The sequence below is a fragment of the Ambystoma mexicanum genome, chromosome 11 (assembly GCF_040938575.1).
Source record: "Ambystoma mexicanum isolate Mex_15411 chromosome 11, UKY_AmexF1_1, whole genome shotgun sequence".
Taxonomy (NCBI): Eukaryota; Metazoa; Chordata; class Amphibia; order Caudata; family Ambystomatidae; genus Ambystoma; species Ambystoma mexicanum.
In genome coordinates this window covers 1,403,069,683-1,403,095,171 of record NC_090934.1, presented here as the reverse complement: position 1 = coordinate 1,403,095,171, position 25,489 = coordinate 1,403,069,683, and the positions used below count along the sequence as shown (strand labels likewise).

Here is a 25,489-nt window from a genome sequence, read left to right as displayed (position 1 = left end):
GCCGTGGGTTATGTTAGCTGGGGATTTCTTTGGACCCATGCAGAAGTTGAATCCTGAGGAACGATATGCATTAGTTCTTATGGATTATCACTCCCGATGGTGTGAGGTGGAGTTCATGGCTGTGCCAACCACGTCCACTGTCATAAAGTATTTGGGTGAACTTTCTAGAAGAGAAGGGACTGCAGAAATGTAAGTGACTGATAACAGGGTTCAGTTTACCTCGAGGAAAATTCAGAGGTTTAAGTGAGATGGGAATAAAGAGTTGGAGAACAGCTCTTTACCATCCCCAGGCCAACGGTTTGGTGGCGAGGGTAAAAAGGATAGTTAAAGGTGTATTTGGTGGGCAATTGCTAACAATGTGTCAGTGCAGAGGGCATTCTGTGGCATTCTGTGGGCGTATGGAACCACGCCCCATGTGGTGACGGGAGGATCTCCTTTCGAATTGTTAAGTGGAATGAAGGCAGGGTCAATGTTGGTGCCAGCCTGGGTTGGTCGAATGTTGGGAAGGTGTGCCTCAGGTGGAAAGAGTTGACGAGAGGGTGTTGGCGCCACAGCGGAAGAACAAGGTCTGTTTTACCGCCAGATGTGTCTCAAGGAGAGTGACATTCAAGTGAAAGATGTGGTCTGGGTTAAAACCTTTTAAGATGACCAACGGTGTTTCCCAGTATATCGATCCTGGGATTGTCACAGAAACAAGTCGCAGTTTGTTTTGAACTAGGCATTCCTGGGCAGGAATGGTTGGTGGAACAAAGAAAGTATTGTCAGGATGAATAGGAGTGGGGCAATGGAGGGAGTGGTTTCCAGCAGCAAGGAAGATGCAATTGAGGATAAGTATGTGGTGAGCCTGCAAGGGTGTGAGGGAGGGTTTTTGAACCAATCTGTGCCTGATGTTGATGGTGAATGTCGTGGTGATGCAAGGAAGGATGGGCAGACGAGTGAAATAACTATGGCTGAAGATGCATGTGGAATTAGACATGGTACCAGAGATGATCTCAGGCGCAATGTTGGTTGTCCTAACAAATTCAAAGATTGTTTTTTTTTATTAGTTCTTCTTTCAATTTCACGTACCTGTGTAATTCCTTTAAGCTCAATTGAAGGGGAGATATTATGCTCTTCTCTGTTCCATGGCACACTAGAATGGAACGTTGGGCGCAGGGAGTTTCACAATGTAGCTCACTGGTGGTGGCTGGCATTGGTCCTGTGTGCATGCTCTTGATAAATGAACTACCACACTTACTCGGTGTAGTTCCTGCATCGCTGCTGTTGGGCTCTGCAGTTTAAATTGGTCACACTACTCATGTCTCTACATTGCAGGACATATGTACTAGTCCAGACAGCTACAAGGAGCATGTGATGCTGGTTCTGTATCCATGCGAGTCTACAGGTGTCTGTCTGTTGCAACTGCTCGTGCATGTGAGAACTCCTCTTCAGAAGAGATCTCGCTGGGAGGATCCAGTTCTGAAGCCCAGTTGTGTCACGGACAGGCAACCCGCGCTTCAGCGAACAGACCGCTTTCTGAAGACTGCGGCTCTGCCAAGAGAGCTGCCTGCTCATTGAAGCCCGAGCTTGAGTGTGTGGGCAACTCCCTGGGGACAGGTTGGCAAGACGTTTCTGGTCGGAGCTACGCTCCGTCTTGTTCCAGTCCTTTTCCTGCTCTGGTGACCCCGCATCTCCATTGTTTCCCAATTCAAATCAGATTCCCGATTCAATGGCTATAACTTCTGAACTGAACAAAGGGGCGTGGATGATGAGGGGGGCATGCCAATTCCTACCCTGGACCAGCCGCTTCTCCCTCATTGGTCACTTCATGTGTGGAAACGGTATTCTACTCCACGGCCTATTCTACACGGCTAGGCGTAATTTGGAAAATGAATAAATAAATACATTAAAATCCTTTTAACAACTTATAAGACCGTTTTTATGCTACTGTCAGGTAAACCTACGACTACAAGCTCAGCTGTAAGGTGCAGTCGAAAATTCAGACCTGCAACAATCAACATAATGCTGCCGTTGTTTTGTGGTCTTTAAGTTCTGCGTTTTTTTTTTAACCTTTGAGTGTTCACGTTTTTCTGAGTTTTTGCTGCAAAAAGCGTCCGTGTTTCTTTTTGAGCACGAGCACAGATTGGTTTTGGCGTGCTCACTCTTGGAAATGCCTCGGGGGGGGGGGGGGGGGTTATATAAAAATAATGATTTTTCTTTAGGTTTCTGGAGCACTAAAAGCACTCGTTGAACAGATGTATTTGTGCATCTGCCGTTTTAAGGTCTAAGAACGTGAACCGAAGTATTACTGCCACGTGGAAGCTATGGTACAAGATTGACATGTGCAAGTTCCGCTTCCTCCGCTAGCTCACATAGTTCATGCCCAGCAGATGGCAGTAGAGTCATTGCTATAAGAAATGCGTCTGCCGAAATACAGCATTAAAAATCGCTCGCCCAGGGATCGATTTTGATGCACCGTATTCTTTTGGTGGTTTTCGCGATAGACGCAGGCCCGGTTGAACACTTGTGTATAGGCGCGTTATAAATGTCATTATCATATCGTATCAGATGCGTGGGGTCCCGTTTCAACATGATGGTGGTGGGAGGCGGCTGCATCCATTACAATCAGTGGTCGAAGTGTACGAAAAGAAGTAGTGGAACTATGTCCCCTACAGGCCTGCACCGCTCCCCACAGACCCCATTACCGAGTCCCCTCCCATGCACAACAGCCCCAAAACACACATGCCTGCTCTTTAAGGAAACGTCCTGTGCAGTGCACTGAAAGTGCAAGTTCCAACCTCTTCCTACACTTTTATTTTAAACGAAACCGTTCCGGAAGGTTTCGTTTTAAAATAAATCCGGAAGGTTTCGTTTTAAAATAAAAGTATAGGAACGTAAAACTTAAAAGAAGTAGAGGAGCCCCGCTCCGCCCACTTAGACCACTGATTACAATGGCGACAAAGATGAAGTTAATCGCCGCAGATAAAAACTAGATATCTCTCACACACCCACGACTTCTGACTGGCAACATAGGGTGAGTTGCTGAGGCCCCCCTGAGGCTCAGGGCCCCTTTCATTTGAAAGGCCCTGACGACGCCCCTGGGCATTAGTGTTAACCTCCAAAGCCACCTTGAAATGTCGGTCTAGTAATGCCCTGATGCTGCCATGGCTTGTCAATCTTAAACTGGTTGCCTTCGCAAGCCCCACGCCACGTCATTGGATTGGTTGCAAACACTCTGAATCCCTGCTGTGAGCCCCCAACCTGCACACTTCTGTGCACTTGTGGGTGCGAGCTTCCCTTTCCTGCGCCTTCGCATTGAACCCCGTTGCCACCACTGGCCCCCTTTGCTCTTTGCCAGGGTATCCGGAATAAGCATCCTGGGCTGCAGCTTAAGAACATTGTTTTATGGTTGAGTAGTGAAAGGAAGGAGACACTTAAGGGAGGGATGTTTGTTTTGCTCACTCTTTTCCTCAGGATTTGGTAGGTAAGGGCTAGTCATAGTTCTCCATTGCTTGATACGGATTCGACTCTGTTTTTGTGTCCCTTTGCCACAAGTATTTGTGAGATTGATTGAATGACGTCTAAAACTACACCAACCCATTTTTTATTGTCCTATTTTGAGTATTTGATTTTTCGATTTCGCTGGGTTGCAGTACTACCAAACCAGTGTCCCTTTTTGGTAGTGTTCACTGGAGCAGTCCATCCTTAATTTGTTGAACCCACAGTCCTTGCCCTGGTGAACCAACTCTGACCATACCTCCTCTTTCCACATCCACAAATATTCATGTTGCCTGCAGTTCTAAGCTAGCTGTTAAAAACTGTGAAATATTTGAGTTTTAGTACTTTGCTGAAAGGAGCACTTGAAAAAAAAACTTTGTTTGAGCAGTTGTATCTATGCCTTTTTAGGGGCGAATGGGGCCAGAAGAAGACAGAGCTGCATTCTGGTCAGTTTGCCTTACCGGACCGGTATCCCGGCAGCTAAAGTGATTTCTTCGGAGCTCAAGGGAGGTGCTGGCCTAAACGCCAAACTGTCATCCAATGATTTCTCTGTGTACGAAGGAAGGGTGCTTCAGGTGACTCGCAGTATGCGAGGGGAGCATTTAGGGACTGGAAGCATCCTCTACTTGAAATATGATATGATCGGTTATTTATAACGCGCTTAATCCCCAGAGGTTTCTAAGCGCGGACCCGGGGATCGAACCTGTGGTGCTCCACGTCGTCTTGCTTCCAAGACGAGCACGTTGGCCCTGAGCTATCCTCCCAAGACTGGGATATATGAAATTATGTGGTCATTCATGTTCCCCAAATGCTCTTTGCTTTCCTTCACTCACTCCTGCAGGTCCCCCTCCCCCACCCGCACCCTATTTGTGAAGAGATCGGGTGCTGCTTGACTTGGACTGGGACTTTGCCCCATCACCATGAAAAGGGGGTGGGGGCTATAGTACATTGTGTCAATGTCCAGGACTGATGCATTTAAGTCATCTTCCCAAGAGATTTCTGAACTTAGGTGACGGGTTCATGTTTTCTGAAGAAGTTTAGGTGAAATGGGAAAGAAGCAATACTCTTAATACCAGGGGGTGATCCGAGGACAGTTACCCCACTAAAGAGCCTCTTGCACAGAAAGCATCGGTTTTATGATCTCTTCAGTCTTCAGTGGGTTCAAAGAAAGAATACAATACAACTTGAATAATGGAAGTATGCATACCGAAACACAAACCTCTCCATCGCAACACATTTAGTTTTTTTACACTGTAACGCCCTATATATTTAGTTTAGAACAACCCACCAATTTTACTTTAAAGTGTTAATTACATAAGACAATTCAATTCACATTAATGGGTATACTTTAATTCTAAAAAGTTGGGGTTGTAACTCTTTCGTTAAGGTTACATTGCACGGTCTATGTTAAAATGGAAAATACTTTTCTCTCTAGTTTTTGAAGCCGTGGGAGGATCTTCAGCAACATTGGCATGCTACTTACTGCACCTCCATATCCAATTGAGAACCCTAGCAAACGTTATAAGAATAATGTTGATCTCCATGTGGACGTAGACCCTTTCGAAAGTTAATCTCTCTAGTTTGGCTGATGCAATATTCAACATTCTTGAAGCATTATGCTGTAAAAAACAGATGTATTCCTATTTTTGATATGCGCGTAATGTTTTTAATATGAGCAAGTGGAAGCATACCAACAACTAAACGCTTCATGTTAGAAGCACATGAATGCGCCGAACAGTTGGAATCATACAAATGAGCATACAATTGTTGAATGTCATCTGAACATACAAAATACAATAGGAGCGTGTCTGCGCACAGCAACGCACATTGCTTTCTATTGAGGAAGCGCAGAACTCTCGTAGTGAACGTGCATCAGTAGCACCTGGCGATTGCTATTGACCACCTCCCAGTAACTCTCTGGAATTGACGACATTCTGACTTCAAAAACAGACTGGGAAACTGAGCAATTTCCTGCAAGATGTCTTTCAATAAGACACTTCTTCGCTGCAATTCCACTTGAACATACTGAAGAGGGCTGAAATCTAAGCACGAAAGTGCTTTCACTTTCTAATAGACACCCCCTTTAGTTTTACATGAGACCTAATACATCCAGTTAAGGTACCATAACAAAAGCCCACATTTGATTTTCTCACTCCTTTTACCAATTTACTTTGCTCACTAGTCACCACCAAAACTCTAATACATGTATTGCTACTACCACTATATGCTGATGGTGTGTAGACCATGAGAGGGGGTCATTATCGCTTGGGGGTAATGACCCTTCCCCAACTTGGTAGGGAACATTGACCCCCCTCCTTTTGGTCTTTACGGCTGTATTACAAACAATAGCCAAACTATCGCAATAAGCAAAACACTCTTAATTTGTAATGACATACAAAGGTTACCAAAAAAAGGTGGTAACCCCTGCTTTGTCATCCCTCCTCCTCATCACAATCCCTCATTATCCGCACCTCTCCTCCTCGTCAAGGCCCCATATTACCTCTGCATTCAATCGGTCACGCGTTAAAGGCATGGTCTAGTAAAACATTTTATTGTAAAAATATATAGGCAACATAAAAAAAAATACTAGCATTCTCTTTTTTAAAACTTCCTATGTAAAATTTTGAGCTATTCAAGCTCAAAATTCGCAAAAGCAAGCACATGGGCGCATCCATTTTGTGAAATGGATGCCCTCCTGTGCTGGCTTTTGCTTTTGTGGCACTAATGAAGGAAAAGCCAGCCAGCTGTAGTAAACAAAAGCTACAGCTGGATGGCTTTTCCTTCATTAGTGCTGTACGCGGAGGACGGGGACCGGAGACCAGAGCAGGAAAGCTGCAGCTGAATCTCGGTAAGTGCTATTTATTTTTTTTAAAAAAATAAGCACTAGCTGGGTTTTTTTTTTCTAAGTTTTCCGGGCTGGAGGAGCCCGGAAAACTTAGAAATAAAACCGCAGCTTTAAAAATTATGTTTGCGGTCGCTTTTGAAGTGACCGCAAACCATAAATACAACATTATTGTGTTGGAAAACACTGCGGTTTTTCTTTCCAAGTTTCTCAGACTCCTTCGGCTCGGAGGAGCCTGAGAAACCCTGAAAGAAAAACCGCAGCGTTTTCCAAAACAACTGCGTTTTCTGCCTGAATCTGCTTTCCCATTTGGGGAGAGCCCCAAATGGGAAAGCAGATTTAGGCAGAAACAACGCACATTTAGCATTTCCCATTTGGGGCTCTCAGGCCCCCCGTGGGGAGCCCGACCGCCCCAAATGGGAAATCAGCTGTAGGCAGAAACACTGCGGCATGCATGTAAACACAACCGTGTTGTGTTTCTGCCTGCCTTGGCTTTCACTTTGGGTCTCCGGTGCACTTTGGGTCTCCGGTGATCACCCAAAGTGATAGCCACAGCAGGCAGAAACACAACGCGGTTGTGTTGGAAAACGCTGCGGTTTTTCTTTCCGAGTTTCTCAGGCTCCTCTGAGCCGGAGCAGCCTGAGAAACTTGGAAAGAAAAACCGCAGCGTTTTCCAAAATATTAACGTATTTATGTTTGCGGTCGCTTCAAAAGCGACCGCAAACATAAATACGTTTTTAAAGCTGCGGTTTTATTTCTAAGTTTTCCGGGCTCATCCAGCCTGGAAAACTTAGAAAAAAGAACGCAGCTAGTGCTTATTTTTTTTTTTAAATAAATGGCACTTGCCGAGATTCAGCTGCAGCTTTCCTGCTCTGGTCTCCGGTCCCCGTCCTCCGCGTATAGCACAAATGAAGGGAAAGCCACCCAGCGGTAGCTTTTGTTTACTACAGCTGGCTGGCTTTTCCTTCATTTGTGCCGCAAAAGCAAAAGCCAGCACAGGAGGGCATCCATTTCACAAAATGGATGCGCCCATGTGCTTGCTTTTGTGAATTTTGAGCTTGAAGAGCTCAAAATTTTACATAGGAAGTTTTAAAACAGAGAATGCTAGTATTTTTTTTTATGTTGCCTATCTATTTTTTAAATAAAATGTTTTACTAGACCATGCCTTTAACCTTACCACAGCATCTCCCATCCCTGTTACAGTACTTCATTACCCCTGCAGCCCCAGCAATGTAACATTACCGTGTTACCCTTGCATTCTTCGTCACAGTCCCTCATTATCACTGCATGCCTCACCCTTATCAACCTCATTTTTACTTGAAAAAAGGGTCTTTGAATAATCTACAGTGCAGGAACATTTTGAAACAACTTCAGTAATACATTTTGAAATTCAATTAAAAACGTTAAAGGAATGTTCTCGTTAAGTAATGTTTGTAGAAGGATGGCTTTTTAATAAATGCTGATCCGTGCAGAGATCCAAAAATATAAAGCTTTAAAAATAGCTCAAATTTAGTGAAAAACATTGGGCATTATCGGTGCTCGCTAAATCTAAAAACCTTATTAAGAATGTTATGGCAAGCTACACAATAATGACTTGAACACCCCCCACGCCCCCAACCATGCAGTGGGTGGTGCTCCGAATGTCTTCAGCAGTACAAAGCCTGAAAAGTGGCTGTATCATTTCTGAACGTGTGCTTTCAGCACACAGATGTTATTTCAAAGAAAAGAGATGGCAAGAAAACCTTTCCTTTGTAACAACATTTTTTTATACAATTGCAAAACACAGCTAAGGTTACTACCCATAAAAGGTTATAACCTACAGCAGTTCGAAAAACCAAAGTTAAGGTTTAAAGAAGATTCTCGCAAGAAAACAAGCACAACCGAATTCCCCAAAAAATAATAATTCGGCGTTAAAACCGTCCACCAGTAATGTAATCTTAATTCCCCCTGTATAAGTGCTGCAAAATGCAGACAATAGAAAATAGTTCCCAATATGTAAACTCATTCTGATACATTTTGCCATCATTCACATTAGACATCCTCCAAACAAATGTGCATGTAAAAGGCAGTTAAGATTAACATTAAAAATTTTTTATTTGTTTGGCTTCCCTTTTGTTTAACCATTCTGGTAATATTTAAAATTCTCACTAAATAGAACAAAATCCAGATTCTCAATACACCACCAATTTAAATGGAAGTTGTTAACTGTAATGGCTGTAATGCATACCCTTAACTTTACACATGCAAAATCCGAAATAAGACAAAACATTAACACACTTAAAACAACATTGATCCAATGTAGGCAAGGGATCCAAATTAAGATTGGATATGCAGTAGCTACACGCATCTCCTGTATCTACCAGTGAGCAAGAGCCTCCACTGGTGAACCAGGAGAGAGCATAGAGCGTTTCGCAAATCTAACTTCAGCGTAAGATGCAAACTCAACATTTTGTTCACGATTTATGGCCCCTTATGCTCTATAAGTCACATCGATGTGTCATAATGTTTGTTTATGGATGGTCCCAAAAGTTAAATTCATATAGTTTGTTTGGAATCCGTTGGCCTGGGGAGCCAAACGTTGCTCCTTATAGCTGTGGGTTTCAACCTAACCAGGCTCTTCAAGGCTCCAAGCATGAGCAAAATGGCCCCTGGCTCCCCTCAATGGTTGAGCCCTGTAGGGTGAACTAAGATTACATCATTAGTGGTTTTAAAGTAGAATTTTATTTTTGTCTTGCTGTCTACTTATACTTGTTTTCTTGTGAGAAGCTTCTATAAACCTCATCTTTGGAATGCCCAATATTTGCAGGGTTTACATTTTTTTGAGTATTCACCTCACCTGCTTTGAAAAATGTGTTTCCAAATGCATATTTCATGAGGTATGAAGAGCTGGTGCAGTGTTTGTACACTACCCCCGATCTATGGTGGTAGTCACTGCACATTATTATATATTTGCATAGTGCAAATCTAGCTCAAAAGCAATGGTGTGCCCAACAGGTTATAGAGTAAAAATTTGGTAGTGAGAATTTAACAGGTCATCAAGGATATATTGGTCATAATTATCGTAGTACAATATGCATTTGGGGGTGTGCACAAGTTAGATGTTATCTAGGGTAAACAAGGGTGTTGTTGGAAGAGCCAGGTCTTCTGTTCATTTGTAAACTGAAGGAAACTTTGGGAAGTCTGGATTGCCAGGGGGATTGAATTCCAGGAAGCCCTGATCGTCGTAGCACGAGAAGGAAGGTTTACTAGTTTTCACCTTGGTAGGCAGTCTATTTTCCAGCTGGTGATGCTGTTACTGCGAGAGACCTGTGTGCAGCGCACGGTTTTTGTTCGGCTATCCGGTACGTTGACATACTTGTGGTGGTTACCTTGTAAATGAGGCAAGCCGGTTTTGAACCAGATCCTCAATAGGCTAAGTAGCCAGAGTAATTTGGGAAGGGGGCATGATGTGATAACATTTCCTGGAGCTGGTGATGTTGTGAGCTATGGCATGGTGGGCCACCTCAAAGGCAACCAGGTGAGCAGATTGGGGAGGACACTGTCCGGAGGGCGTTGCAGCATCACTAAGGTGTGCACCACAGTTTGGAAGTCCTGGGACAGGGTGGAAGGACTGGATTTTGTGGAGTTACAGATCTGATACCAAGCTGTTTGAGCCTTTTTCGCGATGTGCTGTTGGAAAGGTAAATTGCTATCCACCATGAAGTGTAGAGATTTTGCAGAGTGGGTGAGGTGAGCGTTGAATCTGGCCAAATGCATTTTGTCCAGCCACCTTTTGGGTGGGTTCCTGCTTGGAGGGATGGCCTTGCAGTTCAAATTCGGTCTTAGTGAGGTTAAGCATAAAGTAGGCTTTTCCCATCCATGTTTGAGAGTTTAGAGGATGGAACCCTGAAGTACTCCACTGGTGCTGGGGCAGCATACAGACCTGAGGGAGTCCATTTAGAGCCTGAGTCTGCCAGATAGGTAGGATATGAAACATTTGACAGTGTCAGAGAGCCTACCCTGTGTGCAAGGAGGTGGCTAGTAGTGTGTAATGGTGGTCCGTCTCGAAAGCAGTCGAGAAGTCCACAGGACTAGCGAGCACTATTCTGCATTGTCGATAATCTTAAAGGCGTGATTGCCTACCTGGATGGTGGGTTTTCATTGCTGCATTTGGTGCGGAGCATAGGTTGACGAGACTGGAGGAGATTGAGGTGCCTTTTTTTTTTTTTTTTTTTTTTTTAGAAAGCAGCTGGTAAGCCGTTACCTCGAGGACTTTTCCGATAAATTAGAGATTTGTGATCAGCCAGTAGTTTGCCAAGGTTTCCAGGTTGGTGAGTGACTTTTTTCAGGTGTGCTAAAGCTCTGTATAGTAACATTGAAGAGAGTCAGATAAGAGGAACATTACAACCAGGAAAGGCAACGTTGTCTCATGCTACAGATCATTTAGGAAACCTCCTTCTGACATTTTCTAGTTTTGTTCCCTTCGGTCCACAAAAGCGCAAGAATACAATTTGATGTCAAAGCTGTGAGCTTAGGGGAACGTCTGCGAAATCTTTCAACATCTGGTTTGACTAAGATTCTTTACATGTGAGACGCGACCAATATGCACACTGGAAGGATGGAGTTATGACTCATGCTTTTATTCATTAATGTGGGGCTATGTGTACAGGGCTGATGAGCACAAAGATGCCACCTCTGGGCTCCAGGTAGTCATTAGTGGGCTGGGACGGATTAGTAGTACACACAGATACTCCGGGCCAGCTCCTTAAAGGGAGTAGGGTTTCTTCAATATACATTTAAGGTAGTAGTACAGTAAACAGGGTACACCATTCGAGAACCGTTGGCTAGAATCACATATGCAGTCCTTGTATGTTGCTTGTCACAAACTGTGATTCATGAGTGTGTGCCTAGCCCATGTTGCCCATTCTCCTACCCACAAGTCCCAATGTGTACATTTGGTGCAAAGTAATTCTTGTAAGAAATCCGAGTGCAGATGGATGTAAAATAGGAATGGACGGGCTCGGTTGGGTACTTTTTTATGCACAGTCCTTTTTGTTTCCATGCATATTATGGTTCGTGCAGGACATTTCACAGTAATTACTGCTACCCATAAACATGCTTCACCTTAAAAGAACAAAATGTACGGACATAATGTGAACGAATTGATCCTGTATTCTCCGGCTGACCGCAGAGGAAGATTGTACCTTGTACAGCATTACACGCTTCAAATAAGGACTTGCTGCCAGACCACAGGACGGTCCGCAGCCTAGTGCAGCAGATGTTCGTACATAAGCTTCTTCTTAAGAAGCTATGCCTGCCACAGGGGAAAGGCAGACACGGAGTAAGACTGGAGAGCGAAGAACCACATTCAGATGAGGCCCGCCATGTAATGCAAGACCAGGGTAAAGCCAAATTAAGGGGAAAAGACATAATGCAGAAGTGAAGCTGTGGGCTGGTGTGGCAAGTGGTGAATACGATTGCATGATGCTGCAGCGGAAAATACATTACTGCTGTTTTGCGGGTCTCCAGTCCAAAAACGACTCGACCTCCAAATGTACAGGAATAATACACATACGCACACGCGCACGCAGGATTCTGATGTATGAGGATAAAATGACGACACCACACTGCTAACCCTTGCTCATGCATAAGAATCTGGATGGGTGATCCTGGATTGCTTAAGCTCTTGCTAACAAGAGCACTGGCACTTTATGTGGAAGCAATGGTTTTTATTTTGTATATAGTCATCAGAGCATAGATGTGGGTTTTAGATATTTTAAGATGGGATCAAATGCATGTTTTTTTGAGCGCCTTGAGGATGGGGGGCGGGGGGGGAATCAAGTCCCCTCTTCATTTCAGTGGCCAACCCTTTCAGCAACAGCTAAGGGATGAAATCGCTCTGAGGAGTGCACATACTCCAATATGTGTATTCTTGACAGGGTTTCTGTATTGTTAAACGGTTTTCCTAAAAGGCACACCAGTTCAAAGTTACCAGCTACAGGAGATCATCTTTCATTCCTGTGAAGTTTTGATCCCCAATTATTCACGTACCCTCTTTATTTACTGTGATTTGTAGGTTTCCTTCATGGTTGTCAGGCGTTTGGTGTGAGCAGATTTTGATCATGATGGACCACAGCTTGTGTGTTATCTTTTGCCATCTACCACAGACTCCCCAGGTGATCTTCTCTTGCACCTTGCATGACTCTGTAATTCCAGATGAGTGGTCTGATATCGAATAATAGAAGATTGTGGTGCAATTTGCCTGGTCTCTGATTGGTGTCAAAATGAAGTGAACTTCAAGGTTTTTATGGTTCTTGAGTTGGCTCTTTCTGCCTTGCAGTAGCCCTAGTTGGGTCCTGCATGCAAGCGTTGACTGGTGCTCTAGAATCAAGCCCCCTTTGTTCAATCAACCACATGAATACAAATGACACCTTCTTTAAACCAACAGTACCATTGCACCGTTTTAGTGCAGCTACTGAATCGTGTGCAAGTGATCTTGGTTCTAAAATATATTTGTAAGGCATTTCTGTGATAAATTACATAGTCAGCAATAGGGACTGTCTGAAGTTGAACTCCTGATTGGATGAGCACTTTTAGAGATGCTTTGAACTTTTGCTGCCGTTAAACGAAACGTCACCACTTTCCAAAAACGAGCTCCACTTTCAAACACTTTTGGAAAGTTTTCTGAGATTGTATCGAAGGGAGCGGAGGTCACCAGTTCTAGGGACGGCTTCCAGACTTGTGGTTCTCATTTCAGTTTCTCATAGGGCGATGTTTGTTCTCATGTAGAGTGTTGCAAAGAAAAATCCCTTTGTGAAAAAAACATTTTCTCGCCATGAGCATCAAATAAAAATGATACAGAAAGTTGTGTAGTTAAAACTGTAAGTGCCAAAAATATCCCCATAAAGTTGCAACAAATATTTTCATTAAATAATTTCAACCTGACTTCCTGAAGGTGGACCTAGTCCACTACCATGTGTCAAAAAACAATATGTAGAATGGTGACCGAAAGGAAACATCTAATTCTGCACACATTCTCACGTACAGACCAAACCACAAGGCATATTCGCACCAAACCTTCGCAAAGACCTCTCGTCTGGTGTGAGTCACGTTTCTTTGGGATTTTGGCGCGAAACCATCTAGTGGTTAGTTTAAAATCTGGCCAAGAATAGCCAGTGACCTTTTAGGAATATCTGGGGATTTCTGGACTATTCATACACACAGACATGAGAGGCAGGTGCACCAGGCATGGGGTCTGTGAACACAGTACATGAATGCAAGAGGCAAATTCTTTTTGCAAGGTACAATTGATGCCCGGAGACCTTGTTCTGGGTCTGTAAACACCAGTGCTGCAAATATCTTTAAAAAGGAGGGGTTGGTACCCTGACCCTCCATGGAAGGGTTGGGTAGACCAAAGGGGCACGGTGGGCACCAAAAAGCCAAACAAACTGTCATTTTGTCCAGAGTCCACGGATGCCCTAGCTAGGAGGGCTACAGTGAAAGGTGGCCCATGTCTATATGTATGTTTCATAGATTTCTGCGCCGCCTTAGACACAGTTAACCATTCCAAGTTGTGGCAAAGGTTGGGAATCTTGAGTTGTCCATCCTTTCTTCTCCATATTATTATACTACTGCAGCAAGACACAAAAGTTAAAATGAAACTTGATGGTAGAGGGCATTGCACGGATTTGATCGGCACTACACAGGGCGTCAATTCTGGTTGCCTATTTTCCCCAATTCTATTTAATCTATACATTGCTGATCTTCCCCTATGGAGGCAATCAGTTCCACATTGATTGCCACCCTAGCTTGGGACCTACTCAGCTTACCTCCTTTTTATATACGCTGATGATTTGGTGGTCCTTAGCCATACCTACTACTGGGAAGAAGATTCTATGGAAATGTAACTATTCCAAGTCAAAAGCTGTGTTATATTCATCCCGTAGGGTTTGTAAACTTCACTTCAAAATAGACCAACGGAGAATTGATTATGTATTGAATTATACATATATGGGTCTGGAATGATATCATATAGGGCTTCCACACAAGGTAGTTGTTGCTAAAAAGAGAAAGGCGATACAGCTAATGGCATTGCTCTCAAGTTATTGCAGACAATCAGCAGGTTACAGTTGGACAGGCATTAGGAAGCTCCGCATACAGTGCTTGTGTCCTGCCATATTGTACGGATTAGACAACCTTACACTACCCGACTAGGACTGCTAAATTTTATCGAAGGCTGTTTCTGGAAAGTTATCTTAAATTTAGCCCAATCAGTGCCCATGGCCTTTTTAAGATTGGAGATGGGCCTGACCCCTCTTGTCAACGGCAGTGAAAAGATAAGGCAAATTGTATCTCAAACCTGCTCATTATGTCCAGTACTTGAACTCTTAAAGGATTATCAAGATAAAGAAATTAAAAGGGGCCAATTTTGCTGTGGTGAGTATGACTATTTTGGATCTAATAATTTGGGCCCCGGCCAAAAGCATTGATGATGAGAAAGTAAACTTCCCTATCCTCAAGAACCGGTGCAATAAAAAGTTGTTATGGGATTGTAATCTAAATTTCATCCATTTGCAAGTTGGCGTCATACTCTAATTTGGGAGGAATATCTTATTTTTATCCATTGCCACAAAAATAATGAATGCAATGCCCTGATCTTAAGATTTGGAATTTAATATTGAGATTGGTGCGCAATCAATTACCAGCTGTGCTATCTGTTACACGTGCCCGACTGGGCCGCATATGTACAAACGGATAATGTAGAATCTGCTTTTGGGAAACACCCGCCATGTAATGTCTGGCTGTAGAAAATGTGGGTCGATTTATAGGACTAATTTGTAATAGTTTGTAAGAAATTATGAGGTCCTAAAGAGTAAAGATTTTGGTACTACTGTTTAAATTCTGGCTTGACATCGTTGCCCATGGCACTATATAGAATATGGGTTACGGTACAAAATATATTGAGAATAGCGGAGGAAAACAATATCACTGCATTATGATTGTGTATACTATGTCTAATTTGACATTTTATGAAATATATGCTACACTTTGTATAGGCGCTATACAAAAAACTATCATTGGGTATTGGCTGTGCTTCTTACATGGTAAGATTTGATATTTTGTTATTAATGTTATCATTTATGTATTCAGTTTGTATTTATAAACTGACAAAATGTTTGATCATGTGAAAAGTTCCTTGTGAGCGAAACACGTTAAATGAAAAGAAAAAAAAATTCCAGCATTCACATTCTACAGTGACCTCATTCGCTCTGACTTGCACATACAAAGCATTTACTTATCCAGGCATACAGAGAATTTCCTACACATGTGACCAACTCACAACATGCACTTAACCCATGTTCTGATGGGACTGGCACACTTGGTCCCAATTACCCCCCCACCCCCCGCTGCCAGCACTACCTGCTCTGTTCACCTGCATGACCTGAATTTATCATGCCTAGTAAGACCGTCTGTCTTGTTTTCCCCTTCCATGCATGGTTGCGCTTTGAAACCCTTGTGTATAAGCGCATAGTAGATAAACAATCAATTGACAGTGGGTATTAATCCTTTGTGAGCTTTACAGCTTTAATGTTGCGCTTGCAACAAAAACTTGTAAGACAAGGATATATAGCAACACAAGGATGAGGGACCTGAAATTGACTTGCTTTTGTGGACCCACTGAGAGGTCTATTTATTGAATGATGACGGGCGACAGGGGAGCTAGGAATGTTTAGTTACTGTATATATGGCGGGCATAGTGGATGGAGGAGAACGAGAGGTGCGTTAAGGAATCTAAAATGTGCAGTGTGTTAGTAAGAGATGTCTAGGTGTGGTGTTGCACGATGCAACAAGGGCTGTAGGTAATCTTTTATGACCAGTCTGGCAGCTGTCTGGGAGGAGCCGGTGATGTTTAGCAATAGTCACCGCCTGTTGGGTCCCAAGTGTTGCTTAACATGTATAACTAAAGGATGAATTGTGTTGGAGCCTTGCATTGATATATTCACGGTACAATGCTGCAAAATGAAAGCGGCGCCTTTCCAAAGCAGTGCCCGCTTGATGAGAATACAGAAAGGCAGCAATCAGTCAAGGCAGAGGATTGGACAAATGTGCAAAAATGCATGTTGCGTGTGACCTTATTAGGTTATCAGACATTTTGAACAACTAGACCCTTGGGTCTTTTTCAGTGTGATCCTAGAACTTGTAAATGCCGCAGAATGAGACGTTCCACCCTCTGTAATGGTGAGCTTTCCGTTTTATTCCTAGGTAGTAGTGGGGAGCGAAATGTATCTTCATTTTAAAGCCACACATACGTTTTACCTAGTGGGACTACTGTTAGTAGGCCAAACGATCGTTTTATTTGACTTGACTTGGTTCACCTTTGCACTGCTAACAGTGAGTTATTCTCGCTGTCGTGCAGCCCGCCCTCTGCTCACAAAAGTGAAGGTTTTGTAAGGAGTGAAAATGTTTAACACTATTTGTGTTCTTCTCTTTGGTTCTGCAGCGGATCCCACAGTGAAGGACCTGATTGGGGGATTCACGGCCCTGCATTATGCGGCCATGCATGGCCGGGCACGGATCGCACGCTTGATGCTGGAGTCTGAGTATAGGGGTGACATTATCAACGCCAAGAGCAATGATGGGTGGACTCCCTTGCACGTGGCCGCCCATTATGGCCGAGACTCTTTTGTTCGGCTCCTGCTGGAGTTCAAGGCAGAGGTGGACCCACTCAGTGACAAAGGCACAACCCCGCTGCAGCTTGCCATCATCCGCGAGCGTTCCAGCTGCGTCAAGATCTTGCTGGACCACAACGCCAACATAGACATCCAGAACGGCTTCCTTCTACGCTACGCTGTGATCAAAAGCAACCACTCGTACTGTCGCATGTTCCTCCAGAGAGGCGCAGACACAAACCTGGGCCGCCTGGAAGATGGACAAACGCCCTTACATCTGTCTGCGCTTAGGGACGACGTGCTCTGTGCGCGCATGTTGTACAATTATGGGGCCGATACGAACACACGAAACTATGAGGGACAGGCCCCCTTGGCAGTTTCTTTAAGCATTTCCGCAGCAAGCCGGCCTTGTTTGGAGTTTCTACAAGAAGTTACAAGTAAGCTTGGTGTAAAAGCCACCTGTGCTATTATTTGTCTAAGTGCCAAGGTAACCCGGCAGGGCTGCACATTCCATGCTACTGCAATGCACGTGTTCTGATGTGATTCTTTATTTAGGAGGAATACTTTTTCAGATCACACTCTACAAGATGGGATGTATGTTCCAGTATTGGTCAATCAATTGTTTGTCATTCAAGGGATGTGAACCAAAAGTGCGAGTGTGTCTTGCGTCTACTTGCAACACTGAGCTTGATGCAGGTGAAACCTGTTTTTGTTTTTCACGCTAGGTTGGGCATGTCAGATATGTGTTTCAATGTTTTACACATTATTTTGGCATGCACGTAATTTAGTAAATGGGAGAATAGGCACGCCAACAAATCGCCGCAAATGGAAACTAGAAGACTGCAAAATTGGTGGTTGTATATTTTGGTATTCTGGAGCTTGTCTCAAGTTCAAAAGGAAGTGCTACCTCGCAAAAATCCGCATGAGCCTTCTATCCTGTTCTCTCTCCAAGGCCACAGTATTTGTTTTGATAAGAGCCACTTTGAATTCTCCATCTTTCAGTCCTGTCCTCCTTACAAAACTTGTTTTGTTCCATGCTGGTTTTGCAACTGGCAGATTTGTGTCTGGTCAGCACAGCCACTGTTAATTGTCTAGTGCCTGGTCATAGAGGAGGAGTGTAGGCTGTGCCTGCCATGCACTGAAAGGCGGTTCAGAGCAGGTGGTCAAGGTTTTCACACATCCTTCCACTTCAACCCCGCCCCCCCGCTCCTCCGCTCCTCCCCAAGCCCCAACAAACCCTATCAAGCTGTAGGGTTCTGGTGAAAATGATTATAAAAAGGTTTGCTTGTGTAATCGAATATAATAATTCAATAAACACTATTATTTGTCAGGGGCATATCATTGTGCCTTTTAGGCCATAGATGGATGGCCTTTAGCATAGGGAGTGAGGATTTACTGAACAAGTTTGAATTCTTGTCCTCCTATGAACCTGCCTTTGCTGATTTAGTGTAGGTCGGTTAAATGGGTACATCCCCAAATTTGGCATGGGTGATGACTTTACATTTTATTGTACCCGAGTGGCATGAGCTCTGGAATCCTTGAGCCAAACTTCCCCTCTCAAATAGTAGCTATATATATATATATATATATATATATATATATATCGCCATTATCCCATTAGTATGGCCTTAAAGCACTTGTGGTGGGAACACCGTCGGAGGACCGAATTCCTATATATGAGAAAGATTGTCAGAGAGGTTTTTAAGGGGCTTGTCCATTTGGCCGAGGCAGGGATTTGGTGGGATGGCAGAGCCCCAGTAAATTGTCCAGGCATGTGGATGGGCGCTGAGAGGAGGTTGGGAGTGAGCGTGAGTGCAAGAGGCTCGTTGTGTCCAGCTACACTGAATTCTTTGTCATAGGGCATAGCTGCATTCTGATGGCAGAGGTGTGTTGTGCTTTGTGTTGGTCCGGTGAACCCCCAGTCCACCCCTTGCACACAATCACAGATCGGCACCTGGGCCTCCTTGCACGCTGACTGGAACGCTCTTGTTACCATTACACAAAACCTTATAATCTGATCTTGGCATGTTTGTGACCACTGGAAAGTTTTGGGACATATGGTCTGGTCATGAAACGGGCACCGGGGTCATGGCCAAACCCATGCCACAGGTGAACACCTAGAAGACATGTCGACGGTCTATCTTGAGGTGCGCTTACCTGGACTTTGGGGATAGGAAATGTAATGCACTTAGATTGATTTTGGGGGCTAAGAATGGTGATGCTCTGAGATGGATTTGGGAGTATGGAACATAACACACTTAAATGGGGGTTTTGGAGGGGGAGAAATGCGCAATAGGTCATAAGGGAGAACCGGACCTGTGCGCCTAAAGCCCTTTATGACAGACTGTTGGTTGCACCAAGGTGATTTGGGAATGCCCTTTCTGTGCTTTAGCATGGCAGTATGGCTTGTCACTGTTCCGGGGCCTAGGTGCTGGACCTGCCAATTTGACATTAGCCTACCTTCAATACCTGCAGGGACAAGCCATGGGGCTGAGCCTGGATATGATAGTGGCCTGGCACTGCAGCTAGAAGAAAGCACATGCGGGTTAACACGTGTGGTTTACGTAAAGCATTACGCCTACAAGGTTCAGGTCGCCCATGACGCTCCATGATATTTTTAAGTAACCCCCTTTATTCTTAAAACTGCTTAAGGTTAGCAATTGGAACACACAGTAGTTAAATGCAGGTATACTTGCTATCGCGATTATTATCTGACTTGGTTAGCGTCTGTAGAACATGAGACATGTCATGGCAATGGCTAGTTAATTGTCTATTGCGCTCGGAGAATCCTTTTAGCCTGGTTAGCATTCCAAAAGGGAGCACATCACTCGGGCTAGGAAAGAAGCGCACTAGCTACTGGTAAAAGAACACATACTCTTTAAAACACTGGCCATCACGCACAGGTGCCTCTCCACCGATGCCCCGCCTTACCTATCAGAAAGATTCACTATCAACCCTTCAAATGGACCCATTAGAGCACACCTGACCAACCTGATCTACGTCCCAGCCTTCCAAAGAACCAAAGCTGGAGGATCCAGATTTCAACACCTGGCTCCCAAAAATTGCAGGCCCTACCCACCACACTTAGAAACGAAAGTTCCTGCACAGCCTTCTGCAAAATGTTGAAAACCACACTGTTCCGCTAGAACTAACCAACATGTATAGTTACGCTGTCAACTGTAACCTTAGCGACAGCTCAATGTGCCTGCTCTATACGTCCTATGCCTGTCCTCCTTACTGCCTAAAGTTGGTTGATGTGTCTGCCTGCCAAGTCAATAAGCTGTAACAGCGTCTACCCCCAACTAGTAGATGCTTTAGGACAACTAGTGTATCGCCCTGGCATAATTGGGGGTAGCTTGCCCATAGTCCCAGTAAACCGAACACCATGACAACGAAGATAAGCTCTATGTGAGTTTGCGGTATGTATAAACGCACCACTTCGGTGGACATCTTCCACAGGCACGGCTTTCTTACAATGCATTCTAGAATGCAGCTGTGACTAGAACCAATTTGGTGTAGCTGGTCACATAACCTTTGCACTAAAACACCAACTCCTCTGCCATTAGAATACAGCGACAACCTACGTCAAATTCGGTCTAGCCGAGTACAAATAGTCTGCTGCACTTGCGCTCTGTCGTAACCACCACTCAGCACCCGCCTGTATGCCTGACCTCTTGGGCTGCTAACTGGAGCCTTGCCAGCCCTCCTAAGTCCTAATCTCGGCCAAATGCACACACTTAAATTAAGTCTCCTCTTAGAAATGTTCCCATACCTGAACTATGGTCCCAGAGGGCATTCCTACCACAAATTAGTTTTGGTCATGGTCATCAGGGATCCAGAAGGACGGCTTTGGGAAAATGTTACAGGAAATCTGAGTGGGAGATGCTCGGTGGACTGGGTGCTGCAGAGCAGGAAGGGAGGATTCAAAGGGAGAAAAGGGGGGGGGAAGATGGAGGGGGTCAGCTGTTGATAACTTGAGCAGTGATGGAGTGGTGGCGGTCAATGGCACTGTTGTCTGAAAAGGCATTGCAGAGTGCCTGGGATTGTGGAGGCGGGACAGGACTAGCTTGGAATCCTGAATTCTGCAAGGAACTTAGGGAGTTCCCTGCTAGGGTTATTGGAATTTGCTATTCAGCTCCCATAGAAAGATCGTCTGGCTTTCCTGGTTTCCATCCTATACACTCTGGTCTGTCTGTCTGGCTTAGCGGGCTCTGTTAAGGGGTCTAAGGTTGGACCACCAGGTGCGTTCCAGACGATGTTTAAGGGTTTTGAGGGAGGAGTTAAACCACTTGGGAATGCAGCCTGTTCTCTGGGAGACTGATCTCATAGGGGTGTACGGGGTAAGGACGCTAGAGAGACAATGGCCAAAAAGGCAATAATGTGAGGACCCTCATCGAGGGTGAGGACCGCGAAGGAGTGTTGAGCGAGTTGGCCAGGTTCGGATTCATGATGACCTTGTTCTAAAGAATTACTTGGGAAGGCTGACTAGGACTGGAGGCACGTGAGAGTATGGGTTAGGGGGGTAGTGATGTGGGAGTCATCAGTCCAACTGAAGGGACATTGGAGGTAAGGTGTTAATCAGGCCGGTGTAGCTGAATAGAGGGTCAAGAGTGTATCCTGCTATGTGGGTGGGGTGTGAGATCAGTTGGGACAAGTAGTGCTTCCATTTTGTCAAGGAGTGGGCGGGTCATGGGTTTTGATGTAATATGAAACCAGATGTTGAGAGCCACTAGCAAGGTGAGTGAAGGGTTGGGTATGAGGATGGCTGAGACTGAGTCACTAACAGTCTGCAAAATTCCCTTTGCCGCCAGCGTGTCCGTAGAGGAGTAGTAAACTGTGAGCGAAGGAGGAGTGAGTTGGAATTTCACCAGTAGAGACTCGCAATCAGGGTTTTTTCTCAATTTGTAAGAAGTTTTGTCTGTAGAGGATGGCTAGTTCTCCGGCTCTGCCCCATCTGTTATGCACAGCTGTGCATCCAGGAGGGAAAGCTTCTGTGCAATGGGTTCAAAGTCCTCAGCGAACCAGGTTTCAGTGATAAAGGGGAGATCTGGGTTTTCATCCTAGATAAAGTCAAGTAGCCTGCTTTGTTTTTGGCTACAGATCTGGCATGATGAGGCTGCAAGAGAGCTGGTTGGTTGCCGAATGGAGGAAGTGTTTAGGTGGGTGGCTATGAGGGGAGAAGGAGCAAGGAGGGCGAGTTTCTTAGAGGGGTCCTAGGGAAAAGGTGGCAGTGGGACGAGGAGTGTGGCATGTAGGGGGTGATGGGACCATCGGGGGAAGAGTGCTCGAGAGGGGTGGCTCATTGAAGGGGGGGGGAGGAGGGGGGAAGGAGGGATGTTGGAATAGGATATGCACGGCTTGGGGGTGGGAGGGAGTGGAAGATAGGGTTGTCCAGGGGGTTTGGGATGCGCGATTGTTACTGGGGGGAAGTGGGCGACGGGGAGGGTTGCAGTGGCACAGGGTGAGGGAGTTAGTAGGGGTGTTACATAGAGGACGGGTTGGATGGAGGGGGGAGCGAAAGGGCGGGGATTGGGAGGGAATAGAGTAGGGGATAGAGGCGTCCTGTGGAAGGGGATGCCTCTGTGCTTAGGGAGGAATTTCGGTGCCAGAGGGGGTCGGGGGCTGAGTGGTTTGGGTTGTGAAATAGGTGTTTGCTAAAGCAGCCTATGCTCTGCTCAGGGAAGGTAATGGCAGTGATGGAGGAGGCAAAAAGGGGGGGTGGAGACGGGAGAGGTGGGGAGGTTTGGATCAATGGGTGAGAGGGGAGTGTGTGTTGAAGGTGCTTGGGGGCTGTGAAAGAAGGGTGCCAGGAGGAGGGGGATCTTTTTTTGGGGTGCAGCCCTATTCTGGGAGTTGGTGGGCATGGCAGAAGATGCCATCAGCTGCTTCAGTAAGGGGGGGTTGTGTAAGGACTGGTCGTCTGTATGAGTGGTTACGTCTTGAGAGGGTGTGAAGTGTAGCCAGGTGTCGAAGCAGATGCAGTACCTGCAGGGCAGCGTATAATAACATACACCGTGCCAGAACATGCAGACTCAGTTTAAATGATATGCAATGCCCGAAAAGGAAACCTGAAACGAAAATGTATGTAGTATCTGAAAATACAAATTCAAAATGTATGCAGTGCCTTAAATTAGCCTAAATACAAAGTATGCAGGGTCTAGTAATTCAGTCTAATTCGAGGCATGTGCAGAAGCTGAATGATGCAGTCTAAATAAATTAAAAATGTATGCAGTGCCTGGGACAGCCTAAATTCAAGATGTAAGCACGGCCTAATAATGCAGTCTAAATTTGAAACGTGTGCACCATCTGAAAATGCAGTCTAAATTCAAATGAATGCAAAACCTGAAATGCAGTCAAATACAAAATGTGTGCAGTACCTGACAGCCTAAATATAGAATCTAAGCAGTCCCAGCCTAAATTGAAATGTAAGCAGGGCCTAAAAATGCAGTTTAAATTCGGAAAATGTGCGCACCCGAAAATGCAGTCTAAAATTAAATGAAAGCAGTACTAGGAAAGGGATGCTGGCAATAAGGCCACACTGATGTTATGGGAGGGGTGCGCTGCTATACGACGATTACTGGGGTGGCTGCTACTCCAGTCAAACTCTGGGGGTTAGTGGTGTTTGACTTGAGGTAAAGTGGCTTGGGTTCATCTAGCGGGGAAGGGTTTTGTCTGAATGGTATTAAAGGAATTGGTAGGGCACAGTGCAAGGGGAGTCCAAGGCCGAGAGAACCAAAACCAAGCGAACCAAGCGACGTAAAGCAGTAAAATGCGGTTTTAAAGTTCTCCGCCGTAGTGGAGTGAAAATAGCTGCACACTGACTGAAAACTTATGCAGTGCGTTAAGGCTGTCACAAACGTTCATTCGCACCATGTCGTAGACTTTCGCTGGATAAAACTGACTGGCTTCAGGGGAGCAGATGATCCTATTCCCTGCCATCCCACTCCTGAGTCTGGTTGCTCTTCTACTGCTGGAGAGCCTCGTTACGGCTCACCTTCCTCTTCCCCCACATGAAGTCGAGGAAAGGAGATTTTCATGAGTTCACGTCTTCACTTAAAGGAGTGTGCTCTCTGTTATAAACATTCAACGTGTACATTGACGAGGTACACTCCTACGCTGTGGAAAGAAGCGAAGACGGCTTCTAGTCAAGTTTTCAGACTTGCTGATCCCATTCCAGCAAATTTCTAATGGGAAAGAAAAACCTGAACTATTCGGGCTGATTTCAACAGTTGCTTGCTTGGTCTGATCCATGAGGAGTGGTGGTCAGGTGATGCTCCCGGATGTAGACTCCAGATTGAGCCAAGCTTTTCAGCCCATACCTTTGAACATGCTGTTTGATGTCAGCCTGTTACACAACAGAATATATTCCTTGAAAAATATACAGCCTCTACAGTCACTGTCAAATGCATTTCCGTATATTTAATCAAATGCGATTTGAAAACTACTTACCCGAGTCCTACTATTTATTCGAACATTTATGTGTTCGTCCCCATAAGAAGGGTGAGCATTTTACTGGAGAGTTAGCCATCCAGACAAAACATAACCTTTCATGACCTTTTGACACCCACCCACCCACCTTGTTCAACACGCTTACTTAATTTGCCAGAGGATGTTTTTTACCACTACTCTTTTGTAAGCAATGAAAGACCCAGAGTCCTTGGGCTTCAGGGACCGCAACCTAAGTGTTATTTTCCCTCTCTGCTACCTCCAACCCCTCCCCCCACCCCCCCTACCTGCTGAAAGGATTTTCATAGACCCCAAGAATTGACTTCATGAAGATCAATCCACACCTTGGTTGCAGGGCATCTCTGTATTTGCTTGATGCTTCCAGTGGTGAATGCGGCAGAATAGGTAAGAGGTAAGGATGCTGTTAGGAATGTAAATGGGTACATGATGACTTGCAACAGAACACAAAGCAGTGTCCACACAGTACATGTGAACATACACGGTCAGGTAGTTGGAGTTTGAGGACCGTGGATCTCTGTGCTATTTAAAAGGTTTCTTCAGGTGCTTGCTTCCATTGTAATCAGATTGATGCCTGTTACCTGTATATGGGATTTCAAAAGGACAGAGCTCCTGCAATCCAAGTGTTAGGAATGCGTTTTCTGTTGTCTGAAATCCTATTGTTATTCTTAGGCGCTGGCTAGGTGACATCCTGTTTCATAAGGTCGGGATTGCTAATATTCAGTACATAGGAGATTCCACACTTTCTTTCTGTTTATAGTAGTTGTTGATTTTATTCTTGTGACCCGTTCTCTGGATGACATGGACCTTGTGGAAGCCCACATAGAACTATTCAAATTTGCAAGGAAGCTCAAATTGGAGAAAAAAAAATTGCAAAACAGATGAACTGGCAAACCTGAATACTAGAGAATCCAATAATCAGTACCATTGACCTGGAAAACCTGGACCACACACACTTATTGGTGAACCTGGATGTAGAAAATTCAGATACCAGCATCACCAAATCTGCTGTTATCAAGGACCTCAACATCCAGGAATCTAACCTTGACATACCGGA

The 25,489-nt window shown here is 44.8% G+C and overlaps 1 protein-coding gene across 2 annotated transcripts in view; it reads left to right on the top strand.

Annotated features, from left to right (window-relative positions):
- The window catches only part of ASB7 (ankyrin repeat and SOCS box containing 7), a 155,975-nt gene that overhangs the window by 94,796 nt on the left and 35,690 nt on the right, over positions 1 to 25,489 (top strand). For both annotated transcript variants that reach the window (XM_069625029.1, XM_069625030.1), the window contains exon 4: positions 16,800 to 17,405. In XM_069625029.1, coding sequence (XP_069481130.1) covers positions 16,800 to 17,405 — 606 coding nt within the window. The remainder of the gene's footprint in view (positions 1 to 16,799; positions 17,406 to 25,489) is intronic.